Source organism: Musca vetustissima, unplaced genomic scaffold (genome assembly GCF_032173495.1).
Source record: "Musca vetustissima isolate MV318-11 ecotype Yass unplaced genomic scaffold, APGP_CSIRO_Mvet_v1 utg93286, whole genome shotgun sequence".
NCBI classification, from domain to species: Eukaryota; Metazoa; Arthropoda; class Insecta; order Diptera; family Muscidae; genus Musca; species Musca vetustissima.
Genome location: NW_026873114.1, coordinates 99715 through 122473, shown reverse-complemented (window position 1 = coordinate 122473; position 22759 = coordinate 99715). Strand labels below are relative to the sequence as shown.

General features: G+C 36.4%; 2 protein-coding genes across 2 annotated transcripts; one reads left to right on the top strand and one right to left on the bottom strand.

The window, feature by feature from the left end:
- Window positions 1-10406: 10406 nt before the first annotated feature.
- Window positions 10407-12836, bottom strand: LOC133323001 (ionotropic receptor 40a-like; the record flags this gene model as incomplete). The annotated part of the gene is given in 6 exon segments (XM_061531957.1): window positions 10407-10481; window positions 11867-12096; window positions 12153-12252; window positions 12313-12609; window positions 12656-12685; window positions 12687-12836. Coding segments are annotated over 6 exon segments (882 nt in total), but the record flags the coding sequence as incomplete, so codon positions are not given.
- A 2756-nt stretch (window positions 12837-15592) lies between these two features.
- On the top strand, window positions 15593-22554 carry LOC133322991 (ionotropic receptor 40a). Its single transcript, XM_061531945.1, has 10 exons — window positions 15593-15668; window positions 15920-16316; window positions 16377-16545; window positions 18886-19152; window positions 19198-19654; window positions 19711-19940; window positions 21518-21692; window positions 21754-21850; window positions 21936-22258; window positions 22402-22554. Exons 1-10 carry the CDS (start codon window positions 15593-15595, stop codon window positions 22548-22550), a joined length of 2340 nt encoding a protein of 779 aa, XP_061387929.1. The 3' UTR covers window positions 22551-22554.
- Window positions 22555-22759: the final 205 nt, after the last annotated feature.

The window sequence follows — 22759 nt, the reverse complement described above, 5'->3', positions numbered from 1 at the left end:
AGCCGAAGACAACGAAGAGGAAGAAGAAGAAGATTAAAATATTTCTCAAAGAATTTCCGGTTAAATAACAATCCGAAAAAAGTGAAATCATTCTGTGAGAGAAGAAAATCCACCATGAAATCCAATTTATTATGAAGGTCAGCCATGGATGATGAGTGGAGATGAAGAAGATCAAAAGAAGAAGAAGCAAAGGTCAATGAATCTACACTAATAAAAGAGTAAAGTGATTGACTGACTGATTTAACGATTCAACAACGCCCAGACGAAACGACTGAGGCTAGAATCTTGAAATTTTGGGTGAGGGTCACTCTTGGTCCAAATGTGACAGATAAAACTGGGTTTTTGGAAATTCGTACTAGAACCGTAGGAAAAGTACTAAAAAGTACTAAATATGGTATCATTTGTATTTGGCGAACCAGTAGAGCTAGAAATCTGAAATTTGGATTGAGGGTCACTGATGGACTGTAGAATAGATGTAGCAAAGGACTTTTTGGAAATTCGAACTATAAGTATCGGAAAAGTACTGAAATGTACTAAATTTGGTACAATTTCGTAGCATGTGAATGGATTGAGCTAAAAACTTGAAATTTGGAATGCAAATTAAGGTTGAGAATTAGGGTCGATATGAGGAGAGTTTGGAAAGCGTGTACTCATGTGTGCGAAAAGTACAATATGGTACTATATTTGGTACAAATTTGATTTGGAGGAACAAATCGAGCTGGAATCCTGGAATTTGAAATTAAAATTACCGTCGGAGTGTAGGATTGGAATATGAACGTAGTTTTGGAAAATTGTTACTTATGTTTACGAAAAGTACTAAATCGTACTATAATCGGTACAGTTTGGATTTGGGTGATCCTATAGAGCGGGAACAATGAAATTTGATGTCAGGATCAATGTAGGGGTGTGGGATTGGGGTCAGGATTCAGTTTACGAAAATAATACTTATGGTTACTAAATGGTACTAAATTTGGTACAATTTGAATTTTAGGTGAACCAATAGAGCTAGAATCATTTGAAGCCAGGATCACTGTTGAGGTGAAAGGTTGAGATATTTAGGAAGTACTACTGTGTACTAAATTTGGTACAATTTGAATTGTGGGTAAACCGATAGAGTTGGAATCCTCAAATTTTGATTTAGGATCACTGTGGAGGTGTAGAATTGGGGTATGGATCTGATAGAGTTTGAATCCTGAAAAATGGATTTAGGATCACAGTGGGGGTGTTGGTTTGGGTTAAGTTGGAAGTTTTTGAAATTCGTACTACTGTGTACTAAATATGGTACAATTTGTATTGTGGGAGAACAGATAGAGTTTGAATCCTGAAACATGGATTTAGGATAACTGTGGGGGTGTATGATTGGGGTATGTAGGACAAATTTGGTACAATTTGAATTGTGGGTCAACCGATAAAGTTGGAATCCTGAAACTTCGATTTAGGATCACTGTGGGGGTGTATGATTGGGGTATGAAGGAAGTTTTGGAAATTCGTACTACTGTGTACTAAATTTGGTACAATTTGGATTGTGGGTCAACCGATAAAGTTGGAATCCTGAAACTTCGATTTAGGACCAGTGTGGGGGTGTAGGATTGGGGTATGTAGGAAGTTTTGGAAATTGGTACAACTATGTACTAAATTTGATAGAATTTGAATTATGGGTGAACCAATAGTGGGTGGGTGAATTTTGACACTGCTGTGTATAAAATTTGGTACAATTTGAATTGTGGGTGAATCTATGGAGTTGGAATCCTGAAACTTGGATTTAAAATCACTGTCGGGGTGTAGGTTTGGGTTAAGTAGGAAGTTTTGGAAATTTCAATTGTGGGTGAATTATTAGAGTTGGAATCCTGAAATTTGAATTTGGAAACTTTGGTTGAGGAGGGTACTTATCGAAATAATGTGTGCCAAATGGAAAATTTGTTAAAATTTGGATTTGGGTGAACCTTTAGAGCTCGAATCATGAAATTGGTACGAAATGGTACTCAAATTTAATTTATGCTCGATATTAATGTGTGGATTGTTTTCTCAGACATATGCAGTTTTATCTAAAAATAAAATAATATGTTAATACATTATTAAATATTTCCTACATTCGCGGCATATGCTAGTTATGAAATAAAAAAAAATCAAAATTGATTTTTTAAAAATTATTTTTGGGGTTTGGACTAAGGAGTGGATTAAAAAAAGAGGTTAAAAAAATTTTTTTGAACTTTGGACTATGACAGGGATTTTTTTTAAATAGTTTTGGGAGTTACTAAGAGGCGTGGATCTTTTAAAAAATATTTATAGGGTTCTATAGAAGGTTTTAAGGTTCTAAAGAAGGCGTGGATCTTTTAAAAAATATTTATAGGGTTCTATAGAAGGTTTTAAGGTTCTAAAGAAGGCGTGGATCTTTTAAAAAATATTTATAGGGTTCTACAGAAGGCGTGGATTTTTATACCCCACACAACTATGTTGTCAGGGTATTATAGCTTTGTGCAGCCCCAGCAGAGTTTGTAACGCCGCGAAATATTGGTCCTAGATCACCCTTTAAGTATACCGATCGTCATATCTCGACTAGCTGAATCGATCTAGACATGTGTGTCCGTCCGTCTGTCCATTATAATTTGTAAAGGCGATACAGGCCACAGTTATGGACCAATCTTCAAGAAATTTTGTACTTTGGATGGGTTCTGGCCAATGAAGACCCCTATAGTTTTTGGTAAAGATCGGTTAATATTTAAGAGGATGAAATGGACCAAATACTTAATTTTTGTCTGATTTTCTGGTCGCTCCAGAGGCCGTAATTATGGTCCAAACAACGCGATTTTTTACATGGAGAAGGGTATTGGGGCAAAGAATAAGCATACATGTTTTGATAAAGATCGGTCAATATTTAGTGGGTCAAATTGACCCTGACTTCTATGTGAAAAATTACAAAATTTTTTATTCTATGGCGTATATATTTACTCCTGCAGGACATAGAGCCGGGAAGTTGATAGTTGATATCTAAGAGGAGTGGTTGGCCTTTAAATTGATACCGATTATATAGTCGTATGTACTCGGTTGTGGGAGTTACACTTAAGGGGAGAACAACGCGTTTAATGTTTGAGAAGCCTTTCAGCCGCCACTTGATGCTGACACAATAAATCGGCTATATATATTAAAGAGTTCTTGAGATTTTCCTTTGAAATTTTGTAGGGACATTCTTTAATTACTGCAGATTCGAATTATATCAACAAAATTATTGACCCCGAGAATGGGGAGGGTCGCCTTAAATATTTATAGGTGCTTATGTATTCAGATATTATTTAGTAACCCATAACCCCACTAGAGGGCGGAAATATAGCACTGATCGCTTTGAAGTTTTCCATGAGGTTCCAGTTATGGTCAAGGACAACGCCTACAATTTTCGGTGATGATCAGATAACAATTCGGGATGAAGTGGAGCGAAAACTTAATTTTGTGTGTGTGTGTGTGTGCGTTTTTTGAGGCTACAATTATAAGGCATACATCACAACACAACCCACGATGAAGGCAATCTGGACAAGTAAATAGAAGGGCTGCACTAAATATCAGAATTATTCGGAAAATATGTCAGTGTATGGAAGGGCTCTTGACCTCGAATAGGGCAAGAGGGTGCAAATGTCACGAAATATTGTCCAGGCTCGAAAAAAAAACATTCGCGGAAAGTTAGAACTCCGTCGTAGTTGTGTAGGATATCGTATGGTCGGCCCCGTCCGACAATACTACTCCGCTCATTGGTTTTAGGTGATGATCAGATAATCATTTTCGTATGAAGTGGATTTAAAAAATCAATTTTTGGATATTTTTCGAATCGATCTATAGGCCACAATTATAAGCCGAGCATCACCATACAAACCACAGTGAAGGCAATCTGGACAAGTAAATAGAAGGGCTGCACTAAATATCAGAATTATTCGGAAAATATGTCAGTGTTAGGAAGAGGTGCTGTTGACCTCTAATCGGGCAAGAGGGTGCAAATGTCACGAAATATTGTCCAGGCTCGAAAAAAAAAACATTCGCGGATAGTTAGAACTCCGTCGTAGTTTTGTAGGGTATCGTATGATCGGCTCCGCTCACTGGCATTAAAATACATTTTGGGGTTCTATATAAGGCGTGGATTTGTATACTCTTCACCACACAGTGGTACAGGGTATTATGTCTTTGTGCATATGTTTGTAACAGGCAAAAGGAAACGAGATAGACCCATAGTTTCTTTTGAGCATATGCGTAGAATCACCTTCTGAGTCGATTTATGCATGTCCGTCCGTCTGTTGGTGTTAAATTGTCAACAAAGTACATGTCGTATTTTTGATTCGAATTGGATGAAATTTGGCACAGCTCATTTACTTGGCCCATGGACGAACCCTATTGAAATTGGTGAAAATCGGTTCAGATTTAGATATAGCTCTCATGTATATTTATCGTCCGATATAGGCATCAAAGTCCCTACATATCTTTCGATTTACACGAAATTTGGCATAACCTACTGAATTGAGCCCAGAGTGATGTCTACCAAGTTTTGTAAAAATCGGCCCAGATTTAGATATAGCTTCTATATATATTTTCGTCCGATTTCATGTAAATGGTGTACAAAAGTCCCTTTATATCTTTCGATTTACACGAAATTTGGCACAACGTAATGAATTGACTCTAGAATGATGTGTGTGAAATTTCTTGAAAATCAGTTCCGATTTAGATATAGCTCCCATATATATGTTCTACCGATTTCATGTAAATGGTGCACCACAGTCCCTATATATCTTTTGATTTGCACGAAATTTGGCATAGCGTACTGAATTGTGTCTATAATAATGTATGCTAAATTTCGTGAAAATCGGTTCAGATTTAGATATAGCTCCCATATATATTTTCGCCCGATTTTAGGTAAATGGTGTACCAAAGTTCCTATATATCTTCCGATTTGCACGAAATTTGGCATAACGTACTTAATTAAGCCTAGAATGATGTGTGCTAGGTTTCGTGAAAATCGGTTCAGATTTAGATATAGCCTCCATATATATTTTCGTCCGATTTAAGGTAAATGGTGCACAAAAGTCCCTATATATCTTCGATTTGCACGAAATTTGGCATAACGTACAGAATTGAGCCTAGAATGATTTCTGCCAAGTTTCGTGAAAATCGGTTCAGATTTACATATAGCTCCCATATATATTTTCGTCCGATTTTAGGTAAATGGTGCATCAAAGTGGCTATATATCTCTCGATTTACACGAAATTTGGCACAGAGTACTGAGTTAGGTCCAGAATGATGTGTATTAAGTTTCCTGAAAATCGGTTCAGATTTACATATAGCTCCCATATATATTTTCATCCGATTTAAGGTAAATGGTGTACCAAATTCCCAATATAACTTCCGATTTGCACAAAATTTGGCATAGCGTACTGGATTACGTTTAGAATGATGTCTGCCAAGTTTCGTGAAAATCGGTTCAGATTTCGATATAGCTCCCATATATAATTTCGTCCGATGTAAGGTAAATGATGCACCAAAGTCCCTATATATCTTTCGATTTGGACAAAATTTCGCATAGCGTACTGAATTATGTCTAGAATGGTGTGTGTTCAGTTTCTTGAAAATCGCTTCAGATTTAGATATAGCTGCCATATATTTTTTATATGTGCCCTCTAATCCCTAACTGCACTGCTAATTTAAACCTTTTTAAACCTTTTCCCCTATTTTTTTCAATATTTGTGTTGGGATTACACCGCCACTAGATTTTTAATTTTTTTCAATTAGAATCTCATTAAATCATTTTAAAACTTTTTAAATATTTAACCCTAAAATCAACACCATCATACATCATATTGCCCCCAATACTAAAAACGAAGAGGACCAGAACTTCGAATGCTCTTTACAAACCAAAAAAAAAAAAAAAAAGTAGAAAAAATATTGTTTAGCATTTCAAAATATCTACCTACTAAGTAAATATAAATAAATATATACCTTAATTCATTTAGGAAACAACAACAACAACAATTGCTTATCACACAACAAACAATGGTAACAATTTTTTTTGTTCCGTCGGTTCTACTGGCCTTTTATTTAATCAAACATGCACTTGTTGCGAGCGAGCGAGCCGAGATGATACGGCACTGTGGTTTCGGCTGTTATCCACACTCTGAGGAATCTCTGCCTCAGAGAGACCTCAATTAATTGCCGCTTGAACACATCGGGAAGAAATAGATTTAGCCTCATCATCATCATCCCAAGCGTGTAAATAGACGATGAAAATCAAACAGAACGCTAATGCCCGCGCTAATGATATCATTTGTCTTATCTGCTGCAATGGCCAGAAACAGAATTACAGCTACAACAACAATAGTCATTATCTCTACTGAGATGAGCAAATGCACACACACACAGAGATAAACACACGTAAATCCCAAGACACACAATGATTTATTAGAACGTTTTTGGAGATTTTAGAAAATAATTTTAAAATCGGAACAACCCCAGAAATATTTTTTAAAAAATCCACGCCCTCTATAGAACCCTAAAATATTTTTTAATAAATGGCCAAATTTCGTGCAAATCGAAAGATATACAGGGACTTTGGTGAACCATTTGCATGAAATCGGTCGAACATATATATGGGAGCTATATCTAAATTTGGACCGATTTTCACGAAACTTGGTAGGCATCATTCTTGGGTTTATTCAGTACGCTATGCCAAATTTCGTGCAAATCGAATGATATATAGAGACTTTAGTACACCATTTACCTTAAATCGGACGAAAATATATATGGGAGCTATATGTAAATCTGAACCGATTTCTCCAAATTTCAATAGGTTTTGTCCTTGGGCCAAATAAGTGACCTATGCCAAGTTTCATGCAAATCGAAAAATGTATAGGGACTGTGGTACACCATTTACATGAAATCGGTCGAACATATATATGGGAGCTATATCTAAATCGGAACCGATTTTCAAGAAATTTTGCACACATCATTCTAGACTCAATTCGGTACGCTATGCCAAATTTGGTTCTAATCGGAAGACATATAGGGACTTTGATGCACCATTTACCTTAAATCGGACGAAAATATATATGGGAGCTATACATAAATCTGAACCGATTTTCACGAAACTTAGCACACATCATTCTAGACTTAATTCAGTACGTTATGCCAAATCTCGGTCAAATCGAAGGATATATAGGGACTTTGGTGTACCATTCAGACGAAAATATATATGGGAGGTATATCTAAATCTAAACCGATTTTTCCCAATTTCAATAGGGTCATCCAATTCGTATCAAAAATGTTATCTGTACTTTGTTTACAATTTAACATGGACAGACAGATAGACGGACGGGCGGACTTCCAGAAATCGACTCAGAAAGTGATTCTAAGCATATTCTCAAAAGGAACTATGGATCTATCTCGTTTTCTTTTGCCTGTTACAAACATATGCTCAAAGGCATAATACCCTGTACCATAGTGTGGTGAAGGGTATAAAAAATGCACGCCTTATATAGAACCCCAAAAATTTATTTTAAAAAATTTACGCCGTAGGTACAACCTCAACATTTATTTTAAACCAGTGAGCTGAGTGGTAAAGTCGAACGGGGCCGACCATACGATACTCTCAACAACTACCACGGAACTCTAACTTTCTGTGGATTTTTATTCCGAGTCTGGGTATTATTTCATGATAGTTGCATCCTCTTGCCCGATTAGAGGTCAACAGCACCTTTTCCTTACACTGACATATTTTCCGAATATTACTAATATTCAGTACAGTTCTCCTAATTACTTGTCCCGATTCCCTTCACCGTGAGATGTGTTGTGATGTTCGGCTAATAATTGTGGCCTATAGATCGAGTCAAAAAAAAAAAAAAAAAAACACACACACACACAAAATTAAGTTTTCGTTCCACTTCATCCCAAAATTGTTATCTGATTATTACCGAAAATTATAGGTGTTGTCCTTGACCATACCGAGAACGTCATGGAACTTTTCAAAGCGATCAGCGCTATATTTCCACCCTCTAGTGTTGTAATGGGTTACTAACTAATATATGAATACACAAGCACCTGTAAATATGTAAGTGTAACTACCACATCCGAGTACATACGTCTATATAGTAGGTATCAATTTAAAGGCCAACCACTCCTCTTAGATATCAACTATCAACTTCGCGGCTCTATGTCTTTCAGGAGTAAATATATTCCCTATAGAATACAAATTTTGTAATTTTTCACACAAAAGTCAGGGTCTATTTGACCCGCTATATATTGACCGAGCGATTTATCAAAACAGACATGCTTATTCTTTGGCCCGATCCACTTCTCGATGTTTGGGCCATAATTACGGCCTCTGGAGTGACCAGAAAAACCGACAAAAATAAAGTTGTTGATCCATTTCATCCCCTAAATATTAACCGATCTTTACTAAAAACAATATGGGGTCTTTATTGGCCAGAACCCACCCTACATGCAAAATTTAGTGAAGATTGGTCCATAACGGCGGCCTGTATCGTGTTTACAAATTATAATGGACAGACGGACGGTCGGACGGAAGGTCGAACGGACACACATGTCTACATCGATCGAAACAATAGGTGTCTTCATTGGCCAGAACCCATCCTACATGCAAAATTTCCTGAGGATCGATCCATAACAGTGACCTGCATCGTGTTTATAAATTATAATGGACAGACGGACGGACGGAGGGACACACATGTTTAGATCGACTCAGCTAGTCGAGATATGACGATCGGTATACTTAAAGGTAGGTCTAGGACCAATATTTCGTGGCGTTACAAACTCTTGGGGTTTCACAAAGCTATTATACACAGCCTGACAACATAGTTGTGTAGGGTATAAAAATCCAAGCCTCTTGGCAGTGCCCAAAACTAATTTTTAAAAAATCCACTGAAAATATTTTTTTTTAATCCACGCCTGATAACCCCTGAAAATATTTTTGTAAAAAATCCACGCCTGATGACCCCTGAAAATATTTTTTAAAAAATCCACGCCTGATGACCCCTGAAAATATTTTTTTTTAAATCCACGCCTGATGACCCCTGAAAATATTTTTTTTTTAAATCCACGCCTGATGACCCCTGAAAATATCTTTTAAAAAATCCACGCCTCATGGTAGTGCCCAAAACTAGTTTTTAAAAAATCCACGCCTGATGACCCCAGAAAATATTTTTTAAAAAATCCACGCCTGATGACCCCAGAAAATATTTTTTTAAAAAATCCACGCCTGATGACCCCTGAAAATATTTTTTTTTTAAATCCACGCCTGATGACCACTGAAAATATTTTTTTTAAATCCACGCCTGATGACCCCTGAAAATATTTTTTAAAAAATCCACGCCTGATGACCACTGAAAATATTTTTTTTAAATCCACGCCTGATGACCCCTGAAAATATTTTTGTAAAAAATCCACGCCTGATGACTCCTGAAAATATTTTTTTTTAAATCCACGCCTGATAACCCCTGAAAATATTTTTGTAAAAAATCCACGCCTGATGACCCCTGAAAATATTTTTTTTTTTAAATCCACGCCTGATGACCCCTGAAAATATTTTTTAAAAAATCCCCAAAATATTTTAATATTGAAAATACATTTATTTTCATATCTAACCCTTATCACCCATCAACTGTCATCACCTTGTCAATCAATGATAATATTATTATAAGAAACCAAAGCCATGCACCTCCCGCCACCCGTCGAGCTGGGACAGGTGAAAGGTATTTCTCTCTCTCTCTCTCTCTCTCTCTTCGTTTTCAAAAATAAATCAAATTGACTTTTAAATTCGATTGACACGCTATTACATGACAAAACAAACACTTCAAACGTTTTTCAAAATCATTTATTTGCCCTCTAATGAGCCCAGGGATGATGAAATATTATCTACACACACACATCCCCTAAAATCTGAATTTCCAAAAGAAAAAAAAATGACACCAAAGGGGAACAGAGATCCTAAATAAATCTTCTTTATCGTTTTTTTTTTTGGGATAGATTTTGGCTTCAAGGATTTATTTGTGTTTTCCTGTGTGTGTGTCGATGTTGTTTTTGTTGTGATGCACTTGACAATATCATGCTGTTAAACACACAGACACACACACTTACACACCTGATCCTCATTTATGTTTTCCCAACACCATTGAGTGCTTCGTTTTCCTTCGTGACCTTAATTGATCTCAAGTGGTTTCACAATTTGTTTTTTTCGTCTTTTGTTCTTTAGAAGACCTAAAAAAATGACAACAACAAAAAAGGATTCAGCTGATAAGGTATCACCGATAGCCGAGGTGTCCCTTTGTCTTTCACATATTGTTGTAAAATTGAATTATTGTTGTCAGGGATGTTTTTCCTGTTGACCTTTTACCCCTAACCTATTTCAAATACGGACATTTACATGTAGATCTCTATCAACGGATCTTAGCCTTTTCTGCCTTTTTCTCAATGAAATTTCATTGAGTCCAAAAATATTCTTTGGTGCACCATTTACCTTAAATCGAACGAAAATCGGGAGCTATATCTAAATCTGAACCGATTTTCAGGAAACTTGACACACATCATTCTAGATCTAATTCATTACGCTGTGCCAAATTTCGTGCAAATCGGGAGATATATAGGGACTTTGGTGCACCATTTACCTTAGATCGGTCGAAAATATATATGGGAACTATATCTAAATCTGAACCGATTTTCAGGAAACTTACCGCACATCATTCTAGACCTAATTCATTACGCTCTGCCAAATTTCATGCAAATCGAAAGATATATAGGGACTTTGGTACACCATTTATCTTAAATCGGACGAAAGTATATATGGGAGCTATATCCAAATCTGAACAGATTTTCAAAAAACTTAACACACAGCATTCTAGACCTAATTCATTACACTGTGCCAAATTTCGTGCAAATCGAAAGGTATATAGGGACTTTGGTGCACCATTTACCTTAAATCGGACGAAAGTATATGTAGGAGCTATATCTAAATCTGGACCGATTTTCTGGAAACTTAACACACATCTTTCTAGACCTAATTCAGTACGCTGTGCCAAATTTCGTGCAAACCGAAAGATATTGGAGGACCATTTACCTTAAATCGGACGAAAATATATATGGGAGCTTTATCTAAATCTGAACCGATTTTCAGGAAACTTACCGCACATCATTTTAGACCTAATTCATTACGCTGTGCCAAATTTCGTGCAAATCGAAAGATATACAGGGACCTTGGAACACCATTTACCTTAAATCGGAAGAAAATATATATGGGAGCTATATCTAAATCTGAACCGATTTTCAAGAAACTTAACACACATCATTCTAGACCTAATTCATTACGCTCTGCCAAATTTCGTGCAAATCGAGAGATATATAGGGACCTTGGTGCACCATTTACCTCAGATCGGACGAAAATATATATGAGAGCTATATCTAAATCTGAACCGATTTTCAGGAAACTTAACCCACATCATTCTAGACCTAATTCATTACGCTGTGCCAAATTTCGTGCAAATCGAGAAATATATATGGGGACCTTGGTGCACCATTTACCTTAAATCGGACGAAAGTATATATGAGAGCTATATCTAAATCTGAACCGATTTTCAGGAAACTTACCGCACATCATTCTAGACCTACTTCATTACGCTGTGCCAAATTTCATGCAAATCGAGAGATATATAGGGACCTTGGTGCACCAATTACCTTAAATCGGCCGACGATTTATATGGGAGCTATATCTAAATCTGAACCAATTTTTCCCAATTTCAATAGGTTTTGTCCTTGGGCCAAATAAGTTACCTATGTCAAGTTTCATCTAAATCGGATTATAAATGCGGTATAAATCCGCTCCCCACTTACCTCCAGCATTTCCAGCGACGAACTTTCCCTCTCCACAAACAGTAGATTACCATCCTGTATCATGGTCTTTTGCAGGCGATGTAGGGTATTAATGCGTGGCTCTCGTGCAGGGCGAGCAAATTGCGATGTCACTTGGGCGGAGTACACATCAGCCAAGCCATAGGTGGCAACAATCCAATAGACAATCATCAGGAACTTGGCACGATAGCCGTGATATAATTCCTGGCAAGCTGAGGGAAAACTAAATTTAAAATTCCAGGATAAAACGTTGGGCGCCACTTCTTACATTGCTTCAGAAATAACTGCACCGTAAACCAAATACATTTATTAAACAGATTATCCGGTAGCTCATCTTCCTTAGCCGCCTTCCTATCCCTATCCCGATCCTACCTTGCCAATCGACGTGAGATTTTATTATCCAGCCGCGTAATCTCTCGTATATAGACCATGTGGTAGGGATTCCCTTTAAATTTCCTTTTCATCCTGCGTTCCTTGAAATCCGTTTGCCAGCGGAAGGGTATATATATGATAAAATAAAATACCGTTCCCGATACAATCACCGTAAAAATGAGATAGGGCCACACATCAGCCATAAAGGGTCTCAAAATGGCCAAGGCCTCATTCAGCCGACGTAGAGCATGTGTAGCAAAGGCACCCGAATCGGCCAGGGTGAAGAACCAGAATTCAATTGCCTTACGTCGTTCCCAGCTCAGTGAGACATCACCCAGAAAGAAATCACCCAACTGTTACACTCGAGAAAATATGTTTGTAAATCGATGTCTTACTTACCCCATTTTGCAGCAGGCCTATGCTCCCCTGTAAAGGTTTCATTTGTTAGCGACCCTTGTGTCCGTCCAGGTGTATCAATGTAGACGAACTCAAAATTCATGTGCTCAGCCAAAAGTTTTAACAGGCGATGATCACGGTCACCCGTCACATTGACTTCGGGGATTTCCAAATCATCTACCATTTCATAGCTTTCATCGGAGGTTAGAGAGTCAAGGGTTGAGTTGTTCGACGTTTCATATTCATAATTAACCCAAAACCAAGGAGGGGACCGGAAAACAAGTTTCAAAAATATAAAAAATGTCTCCAAAAATACATTTAGAAAAATCCACGCCTTGTGATAGTCTCCAAAAATATTCTTTTAAAAAATCCACGCCTTGTGATAGTCTCCAAAAATAGGTTTTAAAAAATCCACGCCTTGTGATAGTCTCCAAAAATAGGTTTTAAAAAATCCACGCCTTGTGATAGTCTCCAAAAATAGGTTTTAAAAAATCCACGCCTTGTGATAGTCTCCAAAAATATTCTTTTAAAAAATCCACGCCTTGTGATAGTCTCCAAAAATATTCTTTTAAAAAATCCACGCCTTGTGATAGTCTCCAAAAATATTCTTTTAAAAAATCCACGCCTTGTGATAGTCTCCAAAAATATTCTTTTAAAAAATCCACGCCTTGTGATAGTCTCCAAAAATATTCTTTTAAAAAATCCACGCCTTGTGATAGTCTCCAAAAATATTCTTTTAAAAAATCCACGCCTTGTGATAGTCTCCAAAAATATTCTTTTAAAAAATCCACGCCTTGTGATAGTCTCCAAAAATATTCTTTTAAAAAATCCACGCCTTGTGATAGTCTCCAAAAATATTCTTTTAAAAAATCCACGCCTTGTGATAGTCTCCAAAAATATTCTTTTAAAAAATCCACGCCTTGTGATAGTCTCCAAAAATATTCTTTTAAAAAATCCACGCCTTGTGATAGTCTCCAAAAATAGGTTTTAAAAAATCCACGCCTTGTGATAGTCTCCAAAAATATTCTTTTAAAAAATCCACGCCTTGTGATAGTCTCCAAAAATATTCTTTTAAAAAATCCACGCCTTGTGATAGTCTCCAAAAATAGGTTTTAAAAAATCCACGCCTTGTGATAGTCTCCAAAAATATTCTTTTAAAAAATCCACGCCTTGTGATAGTCTCCAAAAATATTCTTTTAAAAAATCCACGCCTTGTGATAGTCTCCAAAAATATTCTTTTAAAAATTCCACGCCTTGTGATAGTCTCCAAAAATATTCTTTTAAAACATCCACGCCTTGTGATAGTCTCCAAAAATAGGTTTTAAAAAATCCACGCCTTGTGATAGTCTCCAAAAATATTCTTTTAAAAAATCCACGCCTTGTGATAGTCTCCAAAAATATTCTTTTAAAAAATCCACGCCTTGTGATAGTCTCCAAAAATATTCTTTTAAAAAATACCCCACTTTGTGATAGTCTCCAAAAAATATTCTTTTAAAAAATCCACGCCTTGTGATATTCTCCAAAAAATATTCTTTTAAAAATCCACGCCTTGTGATAGTCTCCAAAAAATATTCTTTTAAAAAATCCACGCCTTGTGATAGTCTCCAAAAATATTCTTTTAAAAAATCCACGCCTTGTGATAGTCTCCAAAAATATTCTTTTAAAAAATCCACGCCTTGTGATAGTCTCCAAAAATATTCTTTTAAAAAATCCACGCCTTGTGATAGTCTCCAAAAATAGGTTTTAAAAAATCCACGCCTTGTGATAGTCTCCAAAAATATTCTTTTAAAAAATCCACGCCTTGTGATAGTCTCCAAAAATATTCTTTTAAAAAATCCACGCCTTGTGATAGTCTCCAAAAATAGGTTTTAAAAAATCCACGCCTTGTGATAGTCTCCAAAAATATTCTTTTAAAAAATCCACGCCTTGTGATAGTCTCCAAAAATATTCTTTTAAAAAATCCACGCCTTGTGATAGTCTCCAAAAATATTCTTTTAAAAATTCCACGCCTTGTGATAGTCTCCAAAAATATTCTTTTAAAACATCCACGCCTTGTGATAGTCTCCAAAAATAGGTTTTAAAAAATCCACGCCTTGTGATAGTCTCCAAAAATATTCTTTTAAAAAATCCACGCCTTGTGATAGTCTCCAAAAATATTCTTTTAAAAAATCCACGCCTTGTGATAGTCTCCAAAAAATATTCTTTTAAAAAATACCCCACTTTGTGATAGTCTCCAAAAAATATTCTTTTAAAAAATCCACGCCTTGTGATATTCTCCAAAAAATATTCTTTTAAAAATCCACGCCTTGTGATAGTCTCCAAAAAATATTCTTTTAAAAAATCCACGCCTTGTGATAGTCTCCAAAAATATTCTTTTAAAAAATCCACGCCTTGTGATAGTCTCCAAAAATATTCTTTTAAAAAATCCACGCCTTGTGATAGTCTCCAAAAAATATTCTTCTAAAAAATCCACGCCTTGTGATAGTCTCCAAAAATATTCTTTTAAAAATCCACGCCTTGTGATAGTCTCCAAAAAATATTCTTTTAAAAAATCCACGCCTTGTGATAGTCTCCAAAAATATTCTTTTAAAAAATCCACGCCTTGTGATAGTCTCCAAAAAATATTCTTCTAAAAAATCCACGCCTTGTGATAGTCTCCAAAAATATTCGTTTTAAAAAATCCACGCCTTGTGATAGTCTCCAAAATTCTTTTAAAAAATCCACGCCTTGTGATAGTCTCCAAATATTTTATTTTTCAAAATCCACCTATGAAAAAATTATCCCCTTCATAATTCATGGAAGTGGCATGAAAGTGACACCTATCCTGCCGATATGCATGTTCAATTTTGACAAGTGATATTTTTGATGGGATAATAAGGCTATCAAATATGCTACCCTCAAACACACACATTCCCATACAGCTATTGACAAATTAATTTGATGGCCTATCAAGTGTTGAGAGAACACCTGTGCCGTGTTCGGATTCCAAGCTATAAAAGGAAGTTGCCAGAGGATAGTCAGCGCCACAAGCGGATGGGAAATCCTTCAAAATCAATTCCATAACGAAATTCAATACGCAGCAGAACAAGAGGAAGACAAAAAGTGGGGCAGATGGCAATTTTTAAAATTGTAATTTTCTTGGGATTCATAATCGGCTGCCTTGGTTCCATAACCTGGGAAGTGGAAAGGAATATTTCTGATGTGTCCATAGGTCCGGAAGAGTGTGAAATGATTTAAAGAAAAATTTTATTTATTTTCAAATTCCAGCTCTCTCCCAAATCGTTAAGGGCCTAAAACCCATCCAATTGGCAATTTTGGTAAAGCCCTGCGAAGAGGACGACTGGGAAATGGATGCCGATTTGCGAGTCCATGTTGATGAATTTATTTTGAGGCTACACCAACTCTACTTCAAATCGGTAATATTTTATGATACGGAATTATTTTTCGGTTTCGTGGAAGCGAGCCTGGCCGGTTCCATAGAGAGTGTCAATTTGATTTTTCGCCAACCGGCAGAATTGACGCCGATGATTTTGGAACGAAAATTGGCTCATCGCTTGAGCCTCTTCATATTCTATTGGGGTGCTCGGCAACCACCCAAGAGATCGGAAATCACTTTTCGGGAACCAATGCGGGCTGTGGTCATCACCAGGCCAAGGAAGAAGGCGTAAGTCATATCGGAAAATTTTCAGAATGGAGAACATATTTTGAATATTTTTTTTTTCAGATTCCGAATTTACTACAACCAAGCCCATCCGGATGGTAATGGCCACCTGTCCCTGGTTAGCTGGTATGATGGTGATAATTTGGGCCTGAGTAAGGAGCCGCTGTTGCCACCGGCCTCCAATGTTTATTCGAATTTTCATGGAAGGATATTTCGGGTGCCTGTTTTTCATGTAAGGACAGAGGCGGGGAACATTTAAAAAAATTTGGGGTTTATCAAGAGGCGTGGATTTTTTAGAAAATATTTTTGGAGACTATCAAAAAAATTTTTGGAGACTTTCACAAGGCGTAGATTTTTTAAAGAAATATTTTTGGAGACTTTCACAAGGCGTGGATTTTTTAAAAAATATTTTTGGAGACTATCACAAGGCGTGGATTTTTTAAAACCTATTTTTGGAGACTATCACAAGGCGTGGATTTTTTTAAAAAATATTTCTGGAGACCTCCACAAGGCGTAGATTTTTTAAAAAATATTTTTGGAGACCTCCACCAGGCGTAGAGTTTTTAAAAAATATTTTTGGAGACTTCCACAAGGCATCTCTAAATCTACGCCACAAGGCGTGGATTCTTTAAAAAATATTTTTGGAGACTATCACAAGGCGTGGATTCTTTAAAAAATATTTTTGGAGACTATCACAAGGCGTGGATTCTTTAAAAAAATATTTTTGGAGACTATCACAAGGCGTGGATTCTTTAAAAAAATATTTTTGGAGACTAGAGACAGGCGTGGATTTTTAAAAAAAATATTTTTGGAGACTATCACAAGGCGTGGATTCTTTAAAAGAATATTTTTGGAGACTATCACAAGGCGTGGATTTTTTAAAAGAATATTTTTGGAGACTATCACAAGGCGTGGATTTTTTAAAAGAATATTTTTGGAGACTATCACAAGGCGTGGATTTTTTAAAAGAATATTTTTGGAGACTATCACAAGGCGTGGATTTTTTAAAAGAATATTTTTGGAGACTATCACAAGGCGTGGATTTTTTAAAAGAATATTTTTGGAGACTATCACAAGGCGTGGATTTTTTAAAAGAATATTTTTGGAGACTATCACAAGGCGTGGATTTTTTAAAAGAATATTTTTGGAGACTATCACAAGGCGTGGATTTTTTAAAAGAATATTTTTGGAGACTATCACAAGGCGTGGATTTTTTAAAAGAATATTTTTGGAGACTATCACAAGGCGTGGATTTTTTAAAAGAATATTTTTGGAGACTATCACAAGGCGTGGATTTTTTAAAAGAATATTTTTGGAGACTATCACAAGGCGTGGATTTTTTAAAAGAATATTTTTGGAGACTATCACAAGGCGTGGATTTTTTAAAAGAATATTTTTGGAGACTATCACAAGGCGTGGATTTTTTAAAAGAATATTTTTGGAGACTATCACAAGGCGTGGATTTTTTAAAAGAATATTTTTGGAGACTATCACAAGGCGTGGATTTTTTAAAAGAATATTTTTGGAGACTATCACAAGGCGTGGATTTTTTAAAAGAATATTTTTGGAGACTATCACAAGGCGTGGATTTTTTAAAAGAATATTTTTGGAGACTATCACAAGGCGTGGATTTTTTAAAAGAATATTTTTGGAGACTATCACAAGGCGTGGATTTTTTAAAAGAATGTTTTTGGAGACTATCACAAGGCGTGGATTTATTAACATATTTTTTTGGAGACTATCACAAGGCGTGGATTTATTAACATATTTTTTTGGAGACTATCACAAGGCGTGGATTTTTTAAAAAATATTTTTGGAGACTATCACAAGGCGTGGATTTTTTAAAAAATATTTTTGGAGACTATCACAAGGCGTGGATTTTTTAAAAAATATTTTTGGAGACTATCACAAGGCGTGGATTTTATAAAAATTATTTTTGGAGACTATCAAAAAATATTTTTGGAGACTATCAAAAAATATTTTTGGAGACTATCACAAGGCGTGGATTTTTTAAAAAATATTTTTGGAGACTATCACAAGGCGTGGATTTTTTAAAAAATATTTTTGGAGACTATCACAAGGCGTGGATTTTTTAAAAAATATTTTTGGAGACTATCACAAGGCGTGGATTTTTTAAAAAATATTTTTGGAGACTATCACAAGGCGTGGATTTTTTAAAAGAATATTTTTGGAGACTATCACAAGGCGTGGATTTTTTAAAAGAATATTTTTGGAGACTATCACAAGGCGTGGATTTTTTAAAAAATATTTTTGGAGACTATCACAAGGCGTGGATTTTTTAAAAGAATATTTTTGGAGACTATCACAAGGCGTGGATTTTTTAAAAAATATTTTTGGAGACTATCACAAGGCGTGGATTTTTTAAAAAATATTTTTGGAGACTATCACAAGGCGTGGATTTTTTAAAAGAATATTTTTGGAGACTATCACAAGGCGTGGATTTTTTAAAAGAATATTTTTGGAGACTATCAAAAAATATTTTTAGAGACTATCACATTTTTTTTAAAATCGCTTTTGGAGACTTTTTTATAGTTTTGAATTTTTTTTCCAGTCTCCTCCCTGGTTTTGGGTTAATTATGAAAATGAAACGTCGGGCAACTCAACCCTGGACTCTCTAACCTCCGATGAAAGCTATGAAATGGTAGATGATTTGGAAATGCCCGAAGTCAATGTGACGGGTGGCCGTGATCATCGTCTGTTACAACTTTTGGCCGAACACATGCATTTTGAGTTCGTCTACATTGATACCCCTGGACGGACACAAGGGTCGCTGACAAATGAAACCTTTACCGGTGGCATAGGCCTGCTGCAAAATGGGGTAAGTTGGAAATAAATTGCAGACCAATTTTCTTGAGTGTAACAGTTGGGTGATTTCTTTCTGGGTGATGTCTCACTGAGCTGGGAACGACGCAAGGCAATTGAATTTTCATTTTTCACCCTGGCCGATTCGGGTGCCTTTGCTACACATGCTCCACGCCGGCTGAATGAGGCCTTGGCCATTTTGAGACCCTTTAAGGCGGATGTGTGGCCTTATCTCATTTTGACGGTGATTGTGTCGGGACCGGTATTCTATTTTATCATCTATATACCCTTCCGCTGGCAAACGGATTTCAAGGAGCGAAGGATGAAAAGGACATTTAAACGGAATCCCTACCACATGGTGTATATAAGGGAGATTACGCGGCTGGATAATAAAATCTCACGCAGATTGGCCTGTGAGGATCGGGAAAGGGATAGGAAGGTGGCTAAGGAAGATGAGCTACCTGATAATCTCTTTTATAAATGTATTTGGTTTACGGTGCAGTTGTTTCTGAAGCAATGTAAGAAGTGGCGCCCAACGTTTTATCCTGAAATTTTAAATTTAGTTTTCCCTCAGCTTGCCAGGAATTATATCACGGCTATCGTGCCAAGTTCCTGATGATTGTCTATTGGATTGCTGCCACCTATGTCTTGGCGGATGTCTACTCGGCCCAATTGACATCGCAATTTGCTCGCCCTGCACGAGAGCCACCCATTAATACCCTACATCGCCTGCAAAAGGCCATGATACAGGATGGCTATCTACTGTTTGTGGAGAGGGAAAGTTCGTCGCTGGAAATGCTGGAGGTAAGCGCGGAGTGCAGATTTTTTAAAAAATATTTTTGGGACAGACCATAAGGCGTGCATTTTTTAAACAACATTTTTGGGACAGACCATAAGGCGAGGATTTTTTAAAAAAATATTTTTAAGACAGACCATAAGGCGTGTTTTTTAAAAAAAAAAATTTTGGGACAAAAAATTTTTGGGAAAGACCATAAGGCGTTGATTTAAAAAAAAAAAAATTGGGACAGACCATAAGGCGTGAATTTTTTAAAATAAATTTTTGGGACAGACCATAAGGCGTGGATTTTTTAAAAAATATTTTTGGGACAGACCATAAGGCGTGGATTTTTTAAAAAATATTTTTGAGACAGACCATAAGGCGTGGATTTTTAAAAAAAAAAATTATTTTTGGGACAGACCATAAGGCGTGGATTTTTTAAAAAATATTTTTGGGACAGACCATAAGGCGTGGTTTTTTTAAAAAAATATTTTTGGGACAGACCATAAGGCGTGGATTTTTTAAAAAATATTTTTGGGACAGACCATAAGGCGTGGATTTTTTAAAAAATATTTTTGAGACAGACCATAAGGCGTGGATTTTTTAAAAAATATTTTTGGGACAGACCAAAAGGCGTGGATTTTTTAAAAAATATTTTTGGGACAGACCAAAAGGCGTGGATTTTTTAAAAAATATTTTTGGGACAGACCAAAAGGCGTGGATTTTTTAAAAAATATTTTTGGGACAGACCAAAAGGCGTGGATTTTTTAAAAAATATTTTTGGGACAGACCATAAGGCGTGGATTTTTTAAAAAATATTTTTGGGACAGACCATAAGGCGTGGATTTCTTAAAAAATATTTTTGGGACAGACCATAAGGCGTGGATTTTTTAAAAAATATTTTTGGGACAGACCATAAGGCGTGGATTTTTTAAAAAATATTTTTGGGACAGACCATAAGGCGTGGATTTTTTAAAAAATATTTTTGGGACAGACCATAAGGCGTGGATTTTTTAAAAAATATTTTTGGGACAGACCATAAGGCGTGGATTTTTTAAACAATATTTTTGGGACACAATATTTTTGGGACAGACCATAAGGCGTGGATTTTTTAAAAAAATATTTTTGGGACAAACCAAAAGGCGTGGATTTTTTAAAAAATATTTTTGGGACAAACCAAAAGGCGTGGATTTTTAAAAAAAATATTTGGGACAGACCAAAAGGCGTGGATTTTTAAAAAAAATATTTTTGGGACAGACCAAAAGGCGTGGATTTTTTAAAAAATATTTTTGGGACAGACCAAAAGGCGTGGATTTTTAAAAAAATATTTTTGGGACAGACCAAAAGGTGTGGACTTTTTAAAAAATATTTTTGGGACAGACCAAAAGGCGTGCATTTTTTAAAAAATATTTTTGGGACAGACCATAAGGCGTGGATTTTTTAAAAAATATTTTTGGGACAGACCATAAGGCGTGGATTTTTTAAAAAATATTTTTGGGACAGACCATAAGGCGTGGATTTTTTTTGGACAAAAATCCATCCCTTATGCACACCCAAGGCAGACCCCCAAAAATAATTTTGTCCCCAAAAAAATGTTTTCCAGAATGGCACTGAAATATTCCGCCAACTGTACGCTTTGATGAAGCTTCAAAGTCCCGATGAGGAAGGCTATTTAATTGATTCGGTGGAGGCGGGAATGCATTTGATTGCCGATGGCCTGGAGAATAAGGCGGTACTGGGTGGCCGTGAGACTTTGTATTTCAATATACAGCAATATGGTGAGATTAGGGGAGAAAAAGAAAACTTTCCCTTGAAAATTATCTTCTGTTCTCCTTTTAGGCTCCAAGACCTTCCAGCTAAGCCAGAAACTCTATACCCGCTATTCCGCCGTGGCCGTGCAAATTGGTTGTCCATTTTTGGATAGCTTGAATAATGTGTAAGAGTGCCGCAAATATCCTTGACCCATAAGTCACACTCACGCACACCTCATTTTTTAATTTCTCTTTTTTCTGTTCGCTTAGGCTCATTCATCTTTTCGAAGGTGGCATTCTGGACAAAATGACCACAGCCGAATATGAGACTCAGTCACGCATGATAACCAAAGATATGAAGAAAAATCACCACAACAACAATCAGAATAAGAACCAGAAATCCCATCAAGCGGATCCCGCTGAGATGTCATCACAGGGCGATGAAACGAACAGCCCAAACGAATCGCAAGGCAAGACGGCCGATAATGCCGAAATGAAGAAGCCGCAGGTTGCAACGACCATCATTCAGCCATTAAATTTGCGTATGCTGCAGGGTGCATTTATTGTGCTCATTGTGGGCTATACCATGGCAGGTATGGAGGGTTGTGGTGGTGGCTGGATGTTAGGGTGGAACTGCTACCTCATTTTTTTCTGACTTCAAACTTTCTTTTCGATTTTTTTTTTTTTTTTTTGATTTTCATTTTTTCGAAATTTTCTTTTTTAATTCTCTTTCCAGCTCTAATGCTTTTCCTCGAACTCTTCTGTCACGGCATGAATCCGTCTTTAATCAGAGTGTGTAAAAATAATTTGCATACGACCATCCGATGCTTGAGAAAATCTATTTGGAAACGCTTGCGCTGGTTGTTGTTGCGTATCTGGAAATAATCCATCTTCGTCGAGAATGGTGGATGGATGGTTGGTTGGCAGGCTGGCTGATTGCTTTGCGGGTCTGACGGCCATAAACAATGATTAGGCAAATATTTGTGCATTATTTATAGCAAGTTGTTGTTGTAATTGTTGCTTCTTTGTCTTAACGCTTACGATTCTTAACAATAAAGCTTTGAGTGTTAAACAAATTAACAGAGATGCGCTGC